At 39.4% G+C, this 20,870-nt stretch overlaps 1 protein-coding gene across 1 annotated transcript in view; it reads right to left on the bottom strand.

The window, feature by feature from the left end:
• Positions 1–20,870, bottom strand: part of ACACA (acetyl-CoA carboxylase alpha) — a 236,320-nt gene that overhangs the window by 96,897 nt on the left and 118,553 nt on the right. The window contains 9 exon segments of the mRNA XM_080825443.1: positions 1,511–1,714; positions 4,020–4,175; positions 4,959–5,174; positions 6,688–6,729; positions 13,846–13,890; positions 14,137–14,193; positions 18,276–18,383; positions 19,314–19,410; positions 20,201–20,344. Of these exon segments, the coding sequence (XP_080681569.1) occupies positions 1,511–1,714; positions 4,020–4,175; positions 4,959–5,174; positions 6,688–6,729; positions 13,846–13,890; positions 14,137–14,193; positions 18,276–18,383; positions 19,314–19,410; positions 20,201–20,344 (1,069 nt within the window).

The raw sequence follows: 20,870 nt of genomic DNA, 5'->3' as shown, positions 1-20,870 counted from the left end.
CCTACTCTCTCTCTCTCTGTTTTAACTGTTCACTTCTCACTGGGTAGATTTCTCTGGCCATCTAACTGGGAATCAAAGCACAAAATGAAAGGTCACTCTTACAACTATCCAAACTCAGATTTTTAAAATTCACCTTCAAAATACTGGCAAAAATGTCTTCTCTTGCTGCTATTCCTGGACTTAAAAGGACATAGATAAAAAGAGACATACAATCTCTTCCCGGTACCCAATACATAGAACAAACGGAGATCTTGGCGTACACACACTGGAGCAAGGCCATCCTTTAACCAGAAGAAATGCACTTCCCAAGTTTAGGCCAAAAACCTAAAATAACATCCTGGTTCTTAAGAATATGTGAGCCATGGCATGGGGCGCCTGGGTGGCTCAGTGGGTTAAAGCCTCTGCCTTTGGCTCAGGTCATGATCCCAGGGTCCTGGGATCGAGCCACACATCGGGCTCTCTGCTCAGCAGGGAGCCTGCTTGCCTTCCTCTCTCTGTCCGCCTCTCTGCCTACTTGTGATCTGTCAAATACATAAATAAAATCTTAAAAAAATAATAATAATATGTGAGCCATGGCAAACCAACCTAAATCCAGTATCATAGCAAATGGCACAAATATTTAGAAAGGAAGATGGTAACATAGATTAAGAAGAATTCTCTAACTCTTAATCTCAGGAAACAAACTGAGGGTTGCTGGGGGCTGAGAGGAGGGATAGGGTAGTTGGGTTATGGATATTTGGGAGGTTATGTGCTATGGTGAGTGCTGTGAATTGTGTAAGACTGATGAATCACAGACCTATACCCCTGAAGCAAATAATACATTATATGTTAATTAAAAAAAAAAAAAAAGGAATTCTCTATTATGACAGAATCAGTCTACTGAAAGAGTCATCCTCCATTTTCAGAGTCTTGTTTTTTCTACCTGAAAAGGTGGTTAAAGTTTGCTACCTTGCTCTTATAGATATATAATACACCTAGCTCTTTGAAGGAAAAATGTATGTAAATGGAATAACAATGGGTAAATATGATAAAGTCACAGCTTGACATTGTTCAAGCTATTATATGAAATTTTCCTTTTTTAAAATGAAAGTTGGTGACACACTTCAACAATTCTCTTTTCTTTCCTTCCCAATGAGTAGACTATCTGGGCTGAAAACAGGAAGCAGGACAGATCAGACCAGACCATACCAGATAGTTCAGGTAGCTCAAGAGCCCTCCTAAAAAGAACCCTAAATTGCAGAATTACCTCTGGAGTCAGGTTCTCTTGGCATCTGTTAGGGCTCATCAGTATGTTACAAAAGATTGAGGGTTTCATAACACCATGATTAAGAACACAGGCACATCTTAAAAGGCAAATGAAGTTTTTCAAATTTATGTGACCATTGCTCACAGGGGTAACTCCCTGACGTGAACCAATGGGTCATGTGAGTCTGGGTCTTCCATAACAAGGACATGGAGCTCATCTTTAGGACCCAATCAAAACTCTGGGGAGCCTGCTTGACCACTGTACCTGTGCTGTCCTGGAGTCAGTCACCTCCTTGTACAAGCTGATGTCCAAGTAATAGCCAGACTCGTTGGTCAGGAAGAGGCGGATAGGAATTGCTTTTCCAGTTGGCGTCAGGCGAATGTTGATTTTCAGTTCTGCCTGGAGGACACGTAATTTCCATAGCCGACTTCCATAGCGCATTACCATGCTTCGCACAGATTCCTCAATCTGTCACAGACACATCACCAAGCACAAAACTTAAACACCTTGTAACTAGAACCTGTTTTCAGGTCTGCCCATCTTTGGGAAAGAAGGGATGAAAAAAGGTGCTGGTTTCTGGAGATGTGCACTACACGTATTCCTTACGAAAGGTAAGGTAATTTCTCCCCAACCCTACTTTTGCTTAGAACAAGTCAGGGACAATTTCATGCCAGCCTGGCATGGGAGTGGGGTTCTCTGGCTCACAACACCCAAATCTATGCAACTCCCTACACCTTTCCCAATTATATTCATATTCTCTATCAAAGATCTGCAATATCTAAAATTACAAGCCATGGGATTTAAGAGAAAGCCCCAAATAAGAATAAAATCTCTAGTTAAACAGCTATTAAGTAGCATTTATATGCATGGTAACTATGTTTCATTGCACTTACAGGACCTTAAATCATCATAGTAATTACCACCATGAGCTTTTTCCGATACAATTTTATTAAACTTTATAATATATGCCGTTTGGTAAATTGCACAAATTAAAAAGAGGCAATTTGTAGGTGGGGCTAGAATGTTCTCTCTAAACAGAGCTCTGAAGCTTGGTCATTGCCAAGTCCAATTGGGATTTAAGTAGATGAGGCAGATATTCCATAGTTTCTCTAAGGCTTGTACCAAGGCAGCTTACTGCTCCTAGTTTTCAGGTTTAGACAAGTTGTTTTAACCAAATGGCCTTAGATGGAATTTTTCCTTGTTGACATTCTAAAGTGAAATCTTGTTTTCCCAATATGGCTGTAGGCAGCTAGGACATACTACTCAAAATTAATGTTTTCTTAAATGAAGTATCTTTCTAAAATGATTTTTCAACTTATGGTTCTTAAGAAGTATGTGCTACCCTTGCAGTCTGTTTTTGCTTCACAGAATCTTAGATCAGAATGGATTTCAAGGGCACCTGGGTGGCTCGGTTGTTAGGTGTCTGCCATTGGCTTGGGTCATGATCCCGGGGTCCTGGGATCGAGTCCCGCATTGGGCTCCCTGCTTGGTGGGGAGCCTGCTTCTACCTCTCTCACTCCCCCTGCTTGTGTTCCCTCTCTCACTCTCTCTCTCTGTCAAATAAATAAATAAAGTCATAAAAAAAAAAAAAGAATGGATTTCAAAGAGCTGACTTGCTTGTTAACCAAAAGGTATCATCTGTTCTTTTCTTGAGGTTAAAAAAAGGCAACAATCTGTACATAGAGGAAACTGACAGCTCTCTATGACTGGAAAGGCATAGTTAGGGTGTATGAGTATTTAGAGTGGAAGCAGAGAGGCAGATATAAAAAAACTTACTGAGAAATGGTAAGTCAAATCTGAAAATATATATAGTTATACAGTGTCCTGGCCATGTTCTCAGTCTTCTAGCCTCATCAGTCCCAGAATGCTTAGGAGACCTTTACCTAAACTAGATGATGAAACTTGATACTCATTGAGTTGTACTTGATTTTCTTGACAGGCTAAAGCAACCTATCAGTTGTTTGGGAGTCTTGAAAAACAGCAGAAAATGATTTTTCAGGTCTTAGAAATTCAGTTCAAAAAAGCAAAAGTCCATGCCTACAAATGATCTTGAGAAAAGGGGATACTGATTCTCCTAACGAAATTCCACAATACCACGGCAGAACAAGGTTAGAGGGAATACAAACAGAGAGCAGCTTGTATTTATTACACCTGGGATAGAAGGTCAAGTACAGAATCATCCTGTTTTCCTTCCCTAAATTATATGGAATGGATTTTAGAATAGAACCTCAGGATAGAAAACATACATAACACATGTGAAAATTCCTTATCAAACAAATCCCCTCCCTGTGAAAAAATACTGAAGAGAAACAGGTTAGACACATTGGGAAGGTGTACTGCCTCCCTAAGGCCACAAGGTAAGTAACATTTTGTGCAAACCAGCAGCAATTTTGCCAAAAGGCCCAATAATAGCGAAATTATTCCAGATGAGAAATCCTAGGGAATTATATAAAAACAGGACCACTGCGATGACAAATATCATGGAGCAGGTAACCAATGGATTAACAGAAAGAGATTTTATGTTTTTGTACTGCCTACCAGCAAGATAACAGCATACCATCTTCTGTTTTGAGGTCTGCTCTCAGTGGCTATATAAAATTTCTGACACCCTCTGGAAACCTGTCTCACAAGCATTCTGTAAACCTTAAAGATTAAAGGCTCAACTAGCTGATCAAGAGTACCTGTTTCCAGGTCCAAGTGAAAAAAATAAATATGGATGAATCTCCCTGCTTGTGTTTGGTGGTGCTGGAAGAGAAGCTAAGGAGAAATGTACCTTTGATGGGTCCATGATGACTGTGGGCACAAAGTTGAGGAAGATGTGGTTGCAGTCAGTGCGAACATTTGTATTATTAAAAGCGACTTCCAACTCATCCATGGCTTCTAGGAGCAGCCTCTCCCCTTCATTTTGTAGATATTCAAAAGAAGCTTCCTATGCAAGAAGAAAATCAACGTCCATGTTAGTGTGTTGCAGAAGAGTCAATATCAATAAAGAACTGACTACTATAATGACTTGAGTAGTAGTATGTCATGAATCATAAGGCACCTGCTTATTACCTTCCTCCCTAGAGTAGCTCAACAACTGTGGGTGGCAGAGGCAGGCAAGGATCAGATAAAGAGCTCCTGCCAGCCCTTCCCCCTGCCCCCTAGCAAGCCATTTCCTTCCAACAGGTGGACATGCTGGGCACCCCCAGAGCTATACCTCCAATAGGATTACATTTCACATATGGCATATGGAGCAGTTTAGAAAGTAAATCTATTTGGAAAGTGAAAGTTGAAAAAGGGTATAGCTTTGGGATGCAGTAATTAACATGGCAGGAAGTGCTTTGCTATACACAGAAACTACCCTGTCTAGATGGGCTTACAACAGGGCCATCTCTAACTTTATCTTCTATCGTCACCTAACTCTAGCTGTGATTTTTCCATTAAGACACTTTTGCTCTTCTCAAGTGAGTGCTTTCATGCTTCTACTACCCAAAAAAAAAATTTTTTTTAAGCCCCTTATAATATGGAATATTTATTTGTCCTTTATAATATGGAATATTTATTTTTGTGAGAGAAAGGACTCTCAGACTTCTGCTGGTTACTGGAGAGTGGGAAGAATGAAAATAATGATTCAAAAAATGACTGAAAACAAGAAAACCTGATTTTCAACAATGCCTGCTTCTCTGCCCCTTCCCTCAGGGATGACTTCCCACCAAAGTACAGGACCCACCTTGGTGACTAGATCAGAATGTCTGATGATTGCACGCACGAAGAACCTGTAGTCTGTCACTTCTGTGCCCACTTCCACCTTGGCTGCCCCAAGATACAGGTGCATCTTATGATTCGCACATGGAATGGCAGTAAGGTCAAAATTTCTCATCCGGTTCAGCTCTAACTGGAAAGCTAGGGCAGGCTCTAGGTGACGATAGATACGATCCTCCTCAAACTGAGCACAAAAGTGGAGAACAAAAGAGCTCACAAGAGGCAGTCAGAAAATTATATTATGAAGAACATGTACATATAAGAGATGCTTAAAAACAGAAACATAAGTGATCATGTGCAAATAAGCAACAAAAATGAGCTACATTCAAGGATAATGCTATAGCTTATGTAAGATTAGGGACTAAAGTGCCTATTTACTTCCCAAGCTTTTATTTATGCTTTTACAAGCAGTGATGCTCTCCATTAAAAACAAGCGAACAAAAACACCAATTCCCTCAGAACTCCCACTGCATTACCGTCTATACAATTCATTTTTTATAATTAATCACAGACTGCTTCATATTAATATCTACTTCACATACTGGTGTTTTGGGTTTACCCAAATGTTTACAGGCAGGGCCTGTTTTATACTCTTATTTCTGGCACAGTACAAATGACACAGTAAATACTCAACAAAAAAATATCATCTAGTTTTTTTTTTTTTTAAAGATTTTATTTATTTATTTGACAGAGAGAGATCACAGTAGACAGAGAGGCAGGCAGAGAGAGAGGGAGAGAGGGAAGCAGGCTCCCTGCTGAGCAGAGAGCCCGATGCGGGACTCGATCCCAGGACCCTGAGATCATGACCTGAGCCGAAGGCAGCGGCTTAACCCACTGAGCCACCCAGGCGCCCCTCATCTAGTTTTTTTTTTTTTTTTTTTTTTTTTTTAAAGATTTTATTTATTCACCTGACAGACAGATCACAAGTAGGCAGAGAGGCAGGCAGAGAGAGAAGGGAGGAAGCAGGCTCTCCGCAGAGCGAGAGCCCGATGCGGGGCTCGATCCCAGGACGCCGGGATCATGACCTGAGCCGAAGGCAGCGGCTTTAACCCACTGAGCCACCCAGGCGCCCCTCCCTCATCTAGTTTTTAAAAATAAAAATATTTGGCTTTGGAATATTCACTATCCCTATAGATATATTATTATTTATCTCTCTCTCTCTTTTTTTTTAAAGTTCGATTTACATTTATGGCATGTTTTGCTGAAATAAAATTGTTCTTCCAGTGCAGATGTCAAATGACTGAATGGAGAGGGAGAACCAAAGCCGTTTACAGGAAGAAACCAATATGGTCTGAAATTCTGTATTGTAAAATTGAAAAACAAATGCACATAAACAAATGCACATAGACTTGGGTATAAATGAACTGCCGCCTATGGGTGACAAGAATACTACTAGTAAGTATAGCAGTCCTTTAATATATCATTAGGATCATCCTAAAGCATAGGGAGGACTGTGAGAAGTTATCGCTTTCTCCGGATAGCTCAATACATTTGATTGTTTCCTAAACCAAACTCTTTCAGAAAGGAGTCTTCTTTAGTGCCAAGACACATGTAAGGCAAAGGAAAGCACAAGTTCAGTCAGAGAAAGGAGAATGGCAAGAAGAGCACATGGCAAAGATAAGTCACTCTTGGGTTTTTAAGAACAAAATGAAGATTTAAAAAAAAGGGGGGGGGGCAGGAAGGAAATCAGTCCTTACCTTATCCCTTGCTCGGAAGGTGAAAAATTTAGGAAATTCTCTCTGTGTAAAAGAAGGGGGAAAATGTGTCAGTCTTTCATGGATATGACTCTTTGGGGATAAACACATAGTAAGTAGAGAAACAGTCACGCATCTAGAAGGCCGTTCCTAGAAAACATGCTCCTTACCTAAGCTTAGCCCGGGGAATATGAATGATCCTCTGGGTAACTACCACTTTGACCCCACTTCCAAATTTGAAATCACCACACTATCACCCTCACTTTAATAGCTATCCTCTCCTACGGGAAAACAAAATTAGTATTTTTTCATCTCCTAAGTGAAAACAAAAAATCTTTCCAGGTGTTGCTTTTGGCATAACCTGGCAAATAAAACCAATATACACTTATGCGGCAGCATTTCAACAGTAGTTACGGGACTGATTTCCCAAGTTTCTCCTTAAGAAACTCTTAAAATGTAAACTAGCCAGACAGCACAGGATCCCCAATCCATGTTTTTTCCACATTCGCTCTCAAGTCAATAACTTCACGGGTTTAAACAATAATACTTTAAGACAAAGCAAAAGTATAAGATGTTACTGTGGTCACTACCACTTTATGTATAAGAGAATGGTACGGAACTAGTGAACTTGTAGTCATTAGGTCTTACTGCTCTTTTGCAGGGCATTACACAACAAAGCAACCAATTTCCTAGAACCTTATTAATTAACAAAGATGAATTCAATTAGCAGAGTCCATTAGTTTCTGAAATTTAACTTATTAACACCAATACCCCTGCTTCTCGGATGGGAGGCTCTACTGGCAGTGTTGGAATCAAGTCATTACTATTTGCCTCCATAGGAGGTTTCATTAGGTATCTCCTTCATTATGAGTGCAATAATCAAACACTTACTGGTACAAGGCGACAGACCAGGACTAGCTAGCTGCCTAAATATCCCTCATTGAGCTTTAGGAAGCATGAAGGAAACATGAACCGAAAGCCTTCTAGGTGGCAGGTGCTCTTACGTGCTGTCCCATCAAACACTTTCAAAAATCTCTCAGGTATTAATGATGACTTATTCTACAGCTGAGGAAGCCGGGGCCAAGTGATATGCCCAGGATCATAAAACCTGAACATGAACTCGAGTCTCTCTGATGCCAGAGCCCACACCCTTTCATTTCTACCACTCCTTCTCAAGTGTAGGACACCGACTTTCTACTCTTGTCATAATCCAAATTCCTTATTTAAAGAACTTCTCTATAATGAGATAAAAAACAAATTGGGGCTTTAAAGAAAAAAAAAAAAAACAAATAAAGCAAAACTTCTGCTGAAAACTTGTGGTTCCTGAATTTACTGAGAGCTTCTTGAATACCTTCCACAGGTATTTACACCTCATACCTTAGCTAAAGCTTATACAGTCAATAAATCATTTTACATTTCCTTGGCATTTTGACTGTAAAACTGCATTTAACAGGCTTCTAGGAGCTTGTTTAGCAAGCCCAGGAAATCCCCTGTCCAGGCTTGGGTCTTTAAAAGCCCTTTGAAAGTGGGTTTTACACAGCACTGATCTTTTACTGATGATGTTTTGTTCTAAATAATTCCCCTGAATGATAGTGAAGAACGTGGGGATGACTTTAAGGTTAAGCAGGAAGATGTTCAGCTGAATTGTCAGTAGATTTCATGCTCATGGCTTTATTTAGCCTCGTTTTGGTTTTATTCTTGAGAGGTATGGCTTTCAGAGCATTAGCTAAAAAAGCAACAGAGGTCAAAAAAAAAAAAAAAAAGAAAAGATAATAAAACCTTTCCATGCAATTTTCTAAAAGAAGAGTCAAGGAAAGTGATAATAAAGTCTTTTAAGCATACATCCTATTCTGCCACAACTATTAATTAATTAAAATATTTATTTAGTGTACCATTTATTCAAATGTGCATATATGCAGGATCAAAATCATTTTTCTTCAAAAACCTCATATTTGGGGCGCCTGGGTGGCTCAGAGGGTTAAAGCCTCTGCCTTCGGCTCAGGTCATGATCCCAGGGACCTGGGATCGAGCCCCACATCGGGCTCTCTGCTCAGCGGGGAGCCTGCTTCCTCCTCTCTCTCTGCCTGCCTCTCTGTCTATTTGTGATCTCTCTCTGTTGAATAAATAAATAAAATCTAAAAAAAAAACACAAAAAAACTCATAATCATAACCAAAAAACACTTGTCTTTACTACTCAGCCAATTAAGAAAATTTGTAGTAACTGAAAGCCATGGGGAAAAAAAACAGTCTGAATTTACAACAAATAATGAAAGAAGTTAATACTTGACAGAGACAGGCAAAGACTACCAAAACCAAAAAAACCAGTTTCACTAAGTTTAAGAAAAAGTGTTATGAGATGATATAGGCAAACTTTTTTTTTAAGCTTTTGAGCAAGTTTTTAGTTCCCTAGTGAGGTCCTCAATTTAAGCGTGAAGCATTCAGAACAAGAGATGGCCAGAAGTTCTGTGCGATGAAACACCAGGATTATTGAGCAGTCCTTGGAAAGCTATACAAGTTCTGAACACTTTTATAGCAAGTCACCTCTTTCAGTGCTCAAAAATTCACAGAAAGAGAAGAAGAAATGCAGAAGTCTGGACCAATAGTTGTAGTAAATTCCTTCACCCTACCTCATCCTTCCAATTTTTCCACTAACAGCATTCATGCTTATTCCATCTCTAATGTAATTGCTTTCCAGGCATTCTAGTAGTGTTATGGGCAAATATCATAATTGAATGTACACAAAGAAAAACCCTCTTAGTGTTCTGGTACCAAAAACCAAAAGAATGCAACATTTCTCAGGAAGAAATTATACCCCTGCTGTGTTCTAATCAGCCAACCATCATCAAGACAATCAAAATAATTTGCCTAAATTAGCCAATCAAGACACCCTGCAAATCAGAGAATGTGAAAACCTGCAACAGAAAACATCATAGCTGATTATGATACTAATAATCGTGTTAAAAACCTAATGAGATGAAGAAATTGGAAACTTGCTGGTGCAATTCTCTTTTACCTCAACATGCTGAGAACTAATTATATAGACTGTAATTAAAACAAAAACCCAAACCAAACCTTTTGAAAAACTAACAGTTGATCCACTAGCAAACAAAACTACCAGTTTTTTCCCAGCTTCATTGAGATATAATTAACATACCAATTTTTTTTAAAGAAATGAGCTACTAACCATGATAACTATTTTTGATAGTGAGTTGGTTCTTCCTTCAGGCCCAAATAATCCAAACTATTTTAAAGTGGGAATGGCTCCTAAAAAACTGGCAGAACCACAACTATCTCCTAGGTGACTTATAGCAGAATTTTTAAAATCTCATGAATCTTTGCTTCAAACAAGAAGCAAAAGGAAACTTAGATGCAAAACTGATTTTAGAATCTTATCACTGTGTTTGGACCTAATGTTCTTGTTTAGGTTGCAAAGGATTAGAAGAATCCTGAAAATTTGTATTTTAGTATCCTTAACAAAACTGCACTGAAAAAAATGATGGAAAACTTCAAAAAGCATAATACTTACATCCCAATCAAACAGCACCTTCTGCTGCATTGTCTGGAACTCTAGATTGGAAATTCGAGTGAAACTAAGAGACTTAAGTAATACTACATACAACTGGAGAGCCTATTCAGCGGCAGAAACTCAAAGACCCTGTTCTTTGGCTTTAAAAGCTTCAATACTTTTTTTTTTTTTAATATGAAGGAGAGATTTACAAGGATGGGTCTGTTTTCCCTCCAACTTTGTTTAAATATTCATGTTAAGCAGTTATTCGCATCCTGTTTCGGGTACTTGATTTAATTAAATGGACAGGGAAACAGTGTGGAGACCCAGCCTCCTCACAGCTGGTGGACAGGACCAGCTCGGAAAAATACACTCCTGTGTTCTAAGAAAGTCTCTAAGAGACTAAGGCAGCAGCAGACTCCAGTGCTCAGCTCTCTGGGAACTGCGGCTACTAGACAAGGAAGTTTTCGCTGGCATCTGAATAAGCCCCTAACAATATACGGACTCTCTAGGAATGTCTCCTCCCTCATGGGCTGGTTCTGGTTCTGAAGCAGTCAGAGGACCATACAACGGCACAGCAGCCTCTTTCCACACCAGCCAGTGTTGTACTTGGTAACCTTCCTCGTCTCCTTGCCCCCTCATGTGTACCTTCTCTCTTCTATTCAATAATATAGGGATTTCACAGTGTAGAACAGGGGAGGCTGCATACATCACAGTGGATTACCAAGAAGCCAGAGAGATCAAGGGATTCATCTCTAACACTCCCAGAAAGCTTCCTCTTTTTCACACTACACTAACTACGGGGCAAGCACACATCAGATGACATGAGAGAGGCTAACCATCCTTCATGAATGGCAAGCTACCACCAGCAGAGGAACTCACAGCAGTACCATGAGAGTGAGCCCTGGATTTGTACGACTCCTGCCAAGGCTTCCTGGCTATTGCAGATCCTGGATGGAGCTCAGTAATAGTTGCCCTTGCCCCCTGCATAACCACTAATCATTTCTAAGGAGCCTAACATAAAAACACCCCCAACTCTTCTGTCATTCAATTCTTCGGAGAAAATCCAGTCCACACCTAAACCTTAACATCTTCTACCTCCTAAAGCAACATTTCCCACACTCGTGACAAAACACTTGATAATTTAACGGATTTCCCACTTGACAAGCCACTATAAATAGGAACCGGACAATGATTCCTGGGGAAGACCAGCTGCTGGGCTTAATTCCTAGCAGATTTTGCCTATACATGTCCCTATTTAACCTATTGGATAGCACAGAGAAAGAAGAATGTTTTAAAGCTGTAGATACACTCTAGGACATGACACAGATTCAGAGGTAAGAAAGTACAAAAGAAAAATAATGCCCATGAGAATTAATCGCTTTGGCTTTTTGAAGTTTTAATGGAGGGTTTTAATTTATCATGGAATGCTTATTATAGAAAACCAGTTACTGTGCTATAGACATGAAGACTCTGTCTGAACTATTAGGGAAAAGGAAAATAATTTTACAAGTCCACTATTATTTCCCGGACTATTATATTACTCCAAAGTCAGTGAGAAACGAAATACCACATTAAGACTTAAGAACATAGCCCAGGGGTGCCTGGTTTGTTCAGCCAGCAGTTCAGTGTCTGCCTTCGGCTCAGATCATGATCCCAGGGTCCTGGAATCATGCCCCACATTGGACTCCCTGCTCAGTGGGGAGCCTGCTTCTTCCTCTTCCTCTGCCTGCAGCATCCCCTGCTTGTGCTCACTCTCTCTGTGTCAAATAAACAAAATCTTAAATCAATCAATCAATCAAACCTAGTCCAATACTCTTCCCTAACCCAGGTCTCAGCTCTGGCGTATCTACCTTAGTTCTGATCAGCATTTCCCAGCCATACTATTTATTCATGGGCTTCCCTATTCTATCCCAAGTATCAATTTTATACTCTAAGCTCCTGATTTTTCTTCCTAAAGCCCCAGGGTTCTCTTTAAGCTCCTCATACTTCTCCACTGCCTCCAGTTTCCTATCTAAAGTTATTGATTGATATATATCTGCATTCCGCTTGATTTCCTGACATCAATAACACAGGGGAGTTGTGCAGTCCACAACATTTCCTAAAGCATTTCGGAGTATCTTAGCTCTTTAGCTTGCAGGATAGTCTGTCTTGTTTCTGTATAGACTAGACCAAGAAGGTGAACTGTGAGAAGGAAAACAAAATGTCAAGTACTACAGATCTAATAAACAAAGTGGTAAAAGTAATCACACATAGGTCCTTGAATTTAGAAAGTCCTTTCCAGAATCCCAAATGCTAGCTTCATTATTACAAATGAGCAGTGCTTGAAAACTAACTTAATTATCTTAACTGTTAGAGCAAAACAAAACAAAATTCTTATCAGGAAAATTAAGACTTCCAACCTAATATCTTCTAGAATCTTAGTTACGTTAAGGTCAATTTTTAAAGAAATATGTTGACTACAATCAGTCATTTTAGAAAATGACATCCTGATTGCAAACTGGATTTTTGACCTTGTTGCTATCATCATACTAGGTATGATCATGGATATACCACAGTTTAGATGCCAGGCTATTAACTTCATTCTCTTTTCAAAAAAATTATTAATTTCATAAATATTGCCAGTTAATTTAGATAAATGGGAGAATAAGAAATTTAATGCTTAATTTTATTTATTTCCTGTTCCTAGAATTAACACAAGACAAAAACACCAACTTGGGTTCTGTTAAAACATTTTAAATAATAAATGACTATTTTTCAGAATTGAGAATTGTCAATAATGGAACTGGAATCCAACTTTGGTAGAAGCCAAGACCCCAAAGTACAATCAGCAGTTGTTGTTGTTCTTTTCTTTTTTTAAGATTTATTTATTTATTTTAGGGAGAGAGATGGAGAGCACGCAAGTGCAGAGGGGAGGGACGGGGGAGACAGAAACCCGGGGAGACAGAAACCCAGGCAGACTCCGTGCTGAGCTTGGAGCCTGACAGGGGGCTCGATATCACAATCCTGAGATCACCACCTGAGCCAAAAGTAAGAGCTGGACGCTTAACTGACTGTACCACCCAGGTGCCCTTTAACCAGCAATTCTTCTTCTCTTTTTTTTAAAATAGATTTTATTTATTTATTTGACAGACAGAGATCACAAGTAGGCAGAGAGGCAGGCAGAGAGAGAGGGGAGAAGCAGGCTCCCGCTGAGCAGAGAGCCCGATGTGGGTCTCAATCCCAGGACCCTGGGATCATGACCTGAGCCAAAGACAGAGGCTTTAACCCACTGAGCCACCCAGGCGCCCCTTAACTGGCAATTCTTGATTACCGAGTCTCTAAATTCACTATGTACACAGAAGAAATTACTAGTTAGTTCCTGCTTCTTCCTTAGTCATCTGGATAAACACATATGTTCATTTTTAACTTTTTCTCAGATGATACTGAGAATTCATTATAGGCTTAAAAAAGAAAAAACAAACAAAAAACAGAAAACACCACCAGCTTGAACACCCCTTACCGAAGTGGAAGATTCATTTTAACACTTTCTAAAATAAGAACCAAACATCAGGTCAGCCCTTCTAAATAACTCACACATGTTCTATATATTTAAATAATCAGTGGCAAACAGATAAAACAATAAGTAATCTTTCATTGTGGTTCCTTTTACTTACATGAAATCTCTGATCCACCTCACAGTTGACCTGTTTTCTGAAATCCTTTTAAATGAACGACAGAAAAGAAGGAAAAACAGAAGCTGGCAATCAGTAATAAAATTAAAAACAAATTAAGTAATAAGTAAAAGGCAATGAGTTAAATTAATTTTTCCTGATTAAATTTATAGAAAGTTATCTATTTGCAGAGACTCTACATGTAAGTATATGATTATATTCCTGTATTTTATTTTTAAAAGTTCTAGCAGCAGCATAAGACACATTGGGGAGGTATCATTCACATGCCAGTACCTTTTGTGCAACCAGGAAAGTAAGGCGCCGTATCCCATGCTCAACCAGGGTAGCTTTCTACAAACAAACATGTGAAAGAGAAGACAGATGAGATCTCCATTCATCTTCAATTTTATCCCACTTGGTCTTCATAAAGCTCTGACTGGGTAAGAACCCTTTTTGGATCTCTACATCTTGCCTCAGTACCTTCAACTTGCAAATAACAAATCTCAGCCTGGTTTCAATGGAATAGGTTTCAGATATTGATCTGGACAAAACTGAGGGACAACTTTGTAGGGAAGGATCATATGAAGTCAACTAAATTCTCTAAAGACTGATTTACCTCAAGGTGGACCTTAACACAATTTCTACTCATAAAATCACACCTGGTGGGCCTGTATTCAACTGTGAAGATTAATACAGATACAGAAGCTAAATGTAAGTCAGTAGAGGGAAAGAAGAAATTCCCATAAAACAGAAAGCTCAGGTGTTACGCTGTTATTTGCAGATATTACCTATCATCAGATACTGCACTCCTAGAATTCAACATAACAAGTCCTGACCTTTTCCCCCCCTGCTTTACATGAAGGTTTTTTTGTTAAGATTCTCTTTAAAAATCGGTAAAAGCAATGTTTAACAGGCTTTTAAACTTAGTGGTTATTTACATCTACACTTCGCAGAGACAAGCAGTATATCAGGAGTGAAGAGAGACCAGTGGTTTCAAGACAGACCCTTCCATGAGTCTTGGGCCTTTGGATCTAAGCCTTCCTCTATACTGTACAGCTCACTTATCTCCAAAGTAGACACGAAGAAGCACGTTAATAAACTAAGCAAGAGACATGCTTTTAAAGGTCCCTAACGAAGAGGAGCTACATGCAACAAATAGAAAGGCAATTCCACCATCTGAATGGCCTGAGAGCATATATAAAGAACATAGATAGAAAAAAATATGTGGACTTTCACCACCTACATTCAGACTTTAGTTTGATCACATTCCTTGCTATAACTCGAACCAAGAGCTATATTCCTAAGTCAGTTCTTAACTTTCACGATATTATGCATTTTTTACATCCAAATTAGCTTCCCCTTATAAATAAGCACATTTCTGAGCCATTGTCCTCCTACTTCTCTATTTCTACTATGGCACTGCTTAGTAATAAAATTAACAGCATAAATAAAAGATAACTGGCAAAATTATTTTTCTAATATTAAATCCCCAGGCCAAACATGAATAAATTTTGGCTTAATAACATTTAAAAATGATCTGTACTGGCATCATACCCATTAGTGCAAATAACTAAGTATTGACACTACAATAAGAAAAAACTGTTTTAAAAGAACAGAGCCGAGTGGGGGCTGTAGTGGTTATCCATCTTTCAGCATGCCCAGGAACAGAAACATTTTTTTTTCCCCCCAACACCAACAAAGAATTCCACTACAGCCAAGTCCTTCAAAGACAAGCATCAATAGCTATGTTCTGGCAAGGGAAGAAAATAACTTTAATAATGCCATGATTTAAAATCAAAATTGTTATTGCTTTTAAAATTCCACAAGTGGCTGACAATAACAGCAGAGCAACAGGATTCTGATTACATTGTAATAATGCGGGTCTCACAGCAAGTCCACAGCTATTACCCAGCGATTAGGCGTCAGCACCTGGAGAAACTCCATTTACACTGACTGCTTCAATCTCCTCCACAAGTCATTTACAAATATATGATCCTAATTTCTATGAGAGAAAAAAAGACATGCTGGGACTAGAAGATTATTTGGACAATTTGGATCAACCTATTTGATAGTTTAATGTGTGCTTAAAAAAAAAAACTTTTTCTGAACTGCTAGGAGCATGATCAAGAACTGAAAAACAAAACTAGTTATGACTTCAGTTTTTTTTTAATTGCTTTTCCTTCCTTTTAATTTATTTTTTTCAAAACAAGGAGGTGAAAAATGCCAAATATTCATAGATAAGCACGGTACCTGATGCAGTGAATAGCTTTTCTAGGCTTAGAATGTCAGCACAGTGTACCCCTAGCCTTCCAAAAAGCCATACGCAAAAATGCTGGATTTTTCTGTGCCTCAGTTTGTAAGTTTGGTAAAGGGAAAAAGCAATTTCCTATTGCCAGTAAATGTTACAATTACATGTAGTGAAAATAAGGAAACTGCTTCTGTAAATCAACGTGTGATGGTTAGAAGATCTGGATTTGAGGGTAATAAAAAGCCTAAAGCTGAGGTCAGAACAATCAAATATAGGCAATTAGTGCCTCAAAACCTGGGAGGAAACGGTCCTAGATCATTTCATCAAGCAGCAGAGTCAGCAGAGGTTACCTTGGTCACCGGTCTCAGGTTAATCTGAGGCGGTCACTAGTCCCAGGCAAGAAGGAAGGTAAATTTCTATAGAAAAATTCCCAGGCATGTCCCATACCTTCACTTCTGTGAAAGTACCTTTTCCTCGTGTTGGCCAACTTGTATTGGTCTCCCAGTCAGTTTATGGGTGTGAGAGGATAAGGGATTAAATGCTAAGACTCACGTGAAGCACAAAGTGACCATCTCTTCCTAAGTATCTACCATTAGAATGACGTGAATGCCTATGGCACTAACTGTTTACACGGCGAAATTAATTTTTAAAAAACATCTCCTGGCTTCTTTCTTTATAATAAGCATGACGAGCTAGGTGTTTTCCATTCAAAGAGAACACATGGGTCTTGTCATGAAGGGCAGCTTGTCATGAAGAGAGGTGGTTTGGCATCTATCGTGTCACAAGGAACTAGAACTGCAGATTATTATTTGAGCATGCCTAACCATTCCCTCCAACTAGACTATAAACAACTTCAGGGCCAAGAATGTATTATTTACTAAAGCACTCAGATCTGTGCCCCCTAGAGCTGGTATCACAAAGCCTCCCCTCCTTCCTTCCTCTCCTCCTGCTTGTTTTAAGAGCTGTCTCAAATTTTATCTTTCATGAGGACTTCTTTGAGTAGTCCTCACTCAAATGTATTTTTCTTCCTTGCTTTTCTAATTGGTCAGCATACACTTATTAGCAGTCATAACACTTTAAATTTATAAAGAACTTCTATGTAAATGCTTTTCATTTGCACCTTATCACAATCCCATGGGGCTGGATTAGTCAGGAATTACTCTATTGTACACATGGGGGAAAGCTCAAGCTCAAGTCGATTAAGGCCCCCTGATCACCTGCTGGTAGATGATATAACAAAAACTAGAATTTAAGGCTTGTCACGTCAGGTATCTCGAGGGTGAGAGAACCATTGCTGAGTGGGAGAATAACTTGGAATGGGGGTGTTCTGGATGTCTAATTCTGTGAAGCTGAGCAGAATGGAAACTGGGAGGAGAACGAGAATACATGTGGATCGCAAGTAAACCTGTTTCTGTACCTCAGATGTGAGGCAAGAGTTTATACTGGAATGATGGTGGTCCAGAATTAAGAAACTGAGAAAGGGTAATAGACACGGCAAAGAAAACCCTCATGGACTTGGTGACTGACCAGATAGAAATAAACAAGCAAAGATTGTGGGTAGAGGGGTAGATCAATGGAACAGCAAGAAAAGGAAGAAGTCAACAATTTCTGAATGACCAGGAGTAAAGGGTTTGGTTATTTGGGTTTGTTTTGTTTTGGGGGGGGGAGGTGAGGGGAAGGTGAGGGGGCTGGGGGAGTCATATAGAGGTGAAGGAAAAGGATGGAAATTTCGGTTTAAACTAGGATGTCTGATGTCAACACAAGATATCCTAGGGACACAAAATCGAAAGGAGGATAGAAGTGTAACTGATATTTTCAAAGAAGGGGAGGGAAGGACACAGAAGGAAACTCAGGGGAGTTTGGGCCTAGACATGTGGAGTAAAGTCACCAAAGGTAAATATTCAGCAGGTGAATGGAACTTCAAGACAGAGCTCTGGGAAAGATTTAGGAACACAACTTACTTTCTTTAAAACATTCTGAACACTTGAGGTCTATATTTCTTGACATAAAACATTCATTATGTACTATTAAATCACTTTGGAATTTTGCCCCTATAGGCAGAATTATGCAAAAGACATAGCAAATAACAGTGATAGGCATTGTAAGTAGTGACTGATTAAAGGGTAGATAGGATACACCAGCAAGAAAGCGGCCACCATCCATTTCCACCCAACCGAGGACTTACGTTTTGTTGGGTAAACTCTCTGAACATAGCTGCCAGTCCATCATCCTCAATATCACAGTCAGTCTTGATAGCCACATTCAGAATGTGAATTGGTTCATCCCTGGGGACCTGTAACTCAAGAAAAACCAGACAAAGAAATTTAGGAGGCCAGCTAATACAGAGGCAGAGAGAAGTTACAGTACTTGGTAGAACACCTGAAAAAGAAATATACCTCACGGGACATTCTTGTTTGCCCACTAGTATGAATAAGCAAATTGAAACCATTGCCCACCATCCACAACAGAGAGTAAATTAAGCAAAACACCTAGCTTTTCAAAGATAAGGCAGTAAAGGCATTAACTAGAGGTGGCCTCAAATCTTGACTTGACATGAACTTGAAGGCCACTGTATCCTCAACTTTTTCGCCAATAAAATGGGAATGAAACCATTTGCCACATTTCTTCACAGAATGTAAAGCAAAATGAGTGAAAGAAGCCATCTGAACATATTCCCACATAAGATATTTCCTAACAATTTATCAAACCGTGGAAGTATCAAACCATGGGGAAATAAACCTCATAGAGAAAAAACAAAACCATCTGTTCACTGAGAAATGAAAAGAAGGGATTTAATAAAAGGGTGACAAAGTTTTAAACAAAATGCCTCCTTTTTTCCTGCTATCTAAAGTCTACAATTCCCTGAATACTATGAGAGCAGCATTCTGCGAGCATACAAGCCATGGCTAAGAATTACAGCAACCACAGCTCAAGAATTCAAAACAACATTCAGAAACTCAGAGGGAGCTGCAATGGGCCTAGCTGAGCCCATTTGCTATTCTCACTATGGATTCCAAGATTAACACAGTTTTGTTTTGTTAAGTTAGAATTTATATTCCATTTGCTCCCCAAAATACTTTGATGAGGCATATAAAATTAAATAATATAAAGCAGGGTGAAAAGATGAATTCTTCCCTGTAATGTTCCAAAGCCAGAAAGATAGCATATACTACAAATCCTGTGTCTAAAGTAACAGAGCAGTTTCCCAAAGGGCACACTATACCTTGTCTTCATCGTACAGAGATGTGTGACCTGCCTCAGGGAACGTGGGGCTTTGGGGTGGAGAATCACAGAAGCAGCCCATCACTTCATCAAAGATCCTGAAAAATACCAGGGAAAGACCCACCATGAAAACCCAAGTGGCAGAAAACCTAAGTGGCAGGAAACGAATGCTGCCACTGCCACTGCCAGCCCAGTCCACAAGAAGAATCTATCCTACTTGGGCTCAATAGTCAACCAAACAAAATCACCAGTGGCTCGAGGTGACATGCAAAATTTCACCAAGTGGCAGAAATTAGGAGGATGGATTGTTTAAACTTTAATAAACCATATGTATTTTTTCTCTGAAAAAAAGAATGACCTATAGCTTTTTTGTTTTTTTCATATGTAAGCTATGAGCACCGCTGTCATCATCGGTCTTAAAGTAACAGAAAGAGCCTGGGACTAGAGCAGTGACAGACCAATGTAATTACCCCTCCCCCTAGGGTAATGCATCAGTATACATCAAGAGATAGATGCTGAATGCATTTAATCAAAAGATGTATCGTCTCTGCTGGGGCTCACTCTGGTGTTGTGTTTAATTTCTCCTGACATTTCACTCATCACAGAGCAGACAGCTTCTTCTGTTAGCTCCTAAGGAAAAGATGGTTTTTGTTTGTTTCTCTTTTTCTGACCAGGCTCATATAACAAGTAGAGGCTTGTAGAGTCTGAATAAGAGGTAGAAATGGAAGAACATATACCTCTCCAAGGACATTATACAGCAAGGGCTATATCTCCTTAGCTGGCTAATGGCTATTCTCGGGGCCTTTATTTACTTGGCAGAAATCAGAGTCCCCAAAACAGAGATGCCCATGGCTCCCCTTGCACAGACACAGTTCCACAGTGTCTTACCTGACAAAATCTTCAAAAGTCCGAAAAGAGACCATTCCGCCCATCCGCTGACATGGTGGAGTGAATGAGTTATCCAACAGCACATCGCTGACACTTGCTACGTGAGTCATGCCATAGTGGTTGAGGTTGGAGGAGAAGGACATTCTAAATGGTAATTCAATCAAGTGCATTAGACAAGGAAAGCAGAAACAGAACTGGGAGAGTAACAATAGAGAAAAGAAACAGGAGAAAACTCTCAAGTAGGGTCAGGTTGCAGAGCAGATTTGGTTTTTTACCCACTGTGGATATGACTGTCTTGATGGATTCGTATGACCCCTTTCATCTGAATTTACCCCACACCTATTGATGCTTTTTTTTAGCACCCCAAAATTTCTCCAAATAAAAATCGAAGGATAGTCAAGAACTACGTGACAGTTTTAATACAATGAAGCCATGATATGTCTAATGAATGAATAGCACATAGGGGTTAAAAACCATCCTGCATCTTCCCCTTCCCTAAAACATTCCCTCTTATAAAAGGAAGCAAGCAAGCCAAGTGGGTTGTAACTAGGCAACACTTAATCTATTAGAATTCCTAGAGAAAAATGCCTTAAGTAGTCACAGATAGATATATGCATGTACAACAACAACTAAGTCATTTGGAATAGTTTAGTAAGTCATTGTAGAAAAC

Source organism: Martes martes, assembly GCF_963455335.1.
Source record: "Martes martes genome assembly, chromosome: 16".
Classification (NCBI taxonomy): domain Eukaryota; kingdom Metazoa; phylum Chordata; class Mammalia; order Carnivora; family Mustelidae; genus Martes; species Martes martes.
The sequence above is the reverse complement of the archived record's forward strand: the minus strand, read 5'-3'. Positions and strand labels throughout refer to the sequence as shown.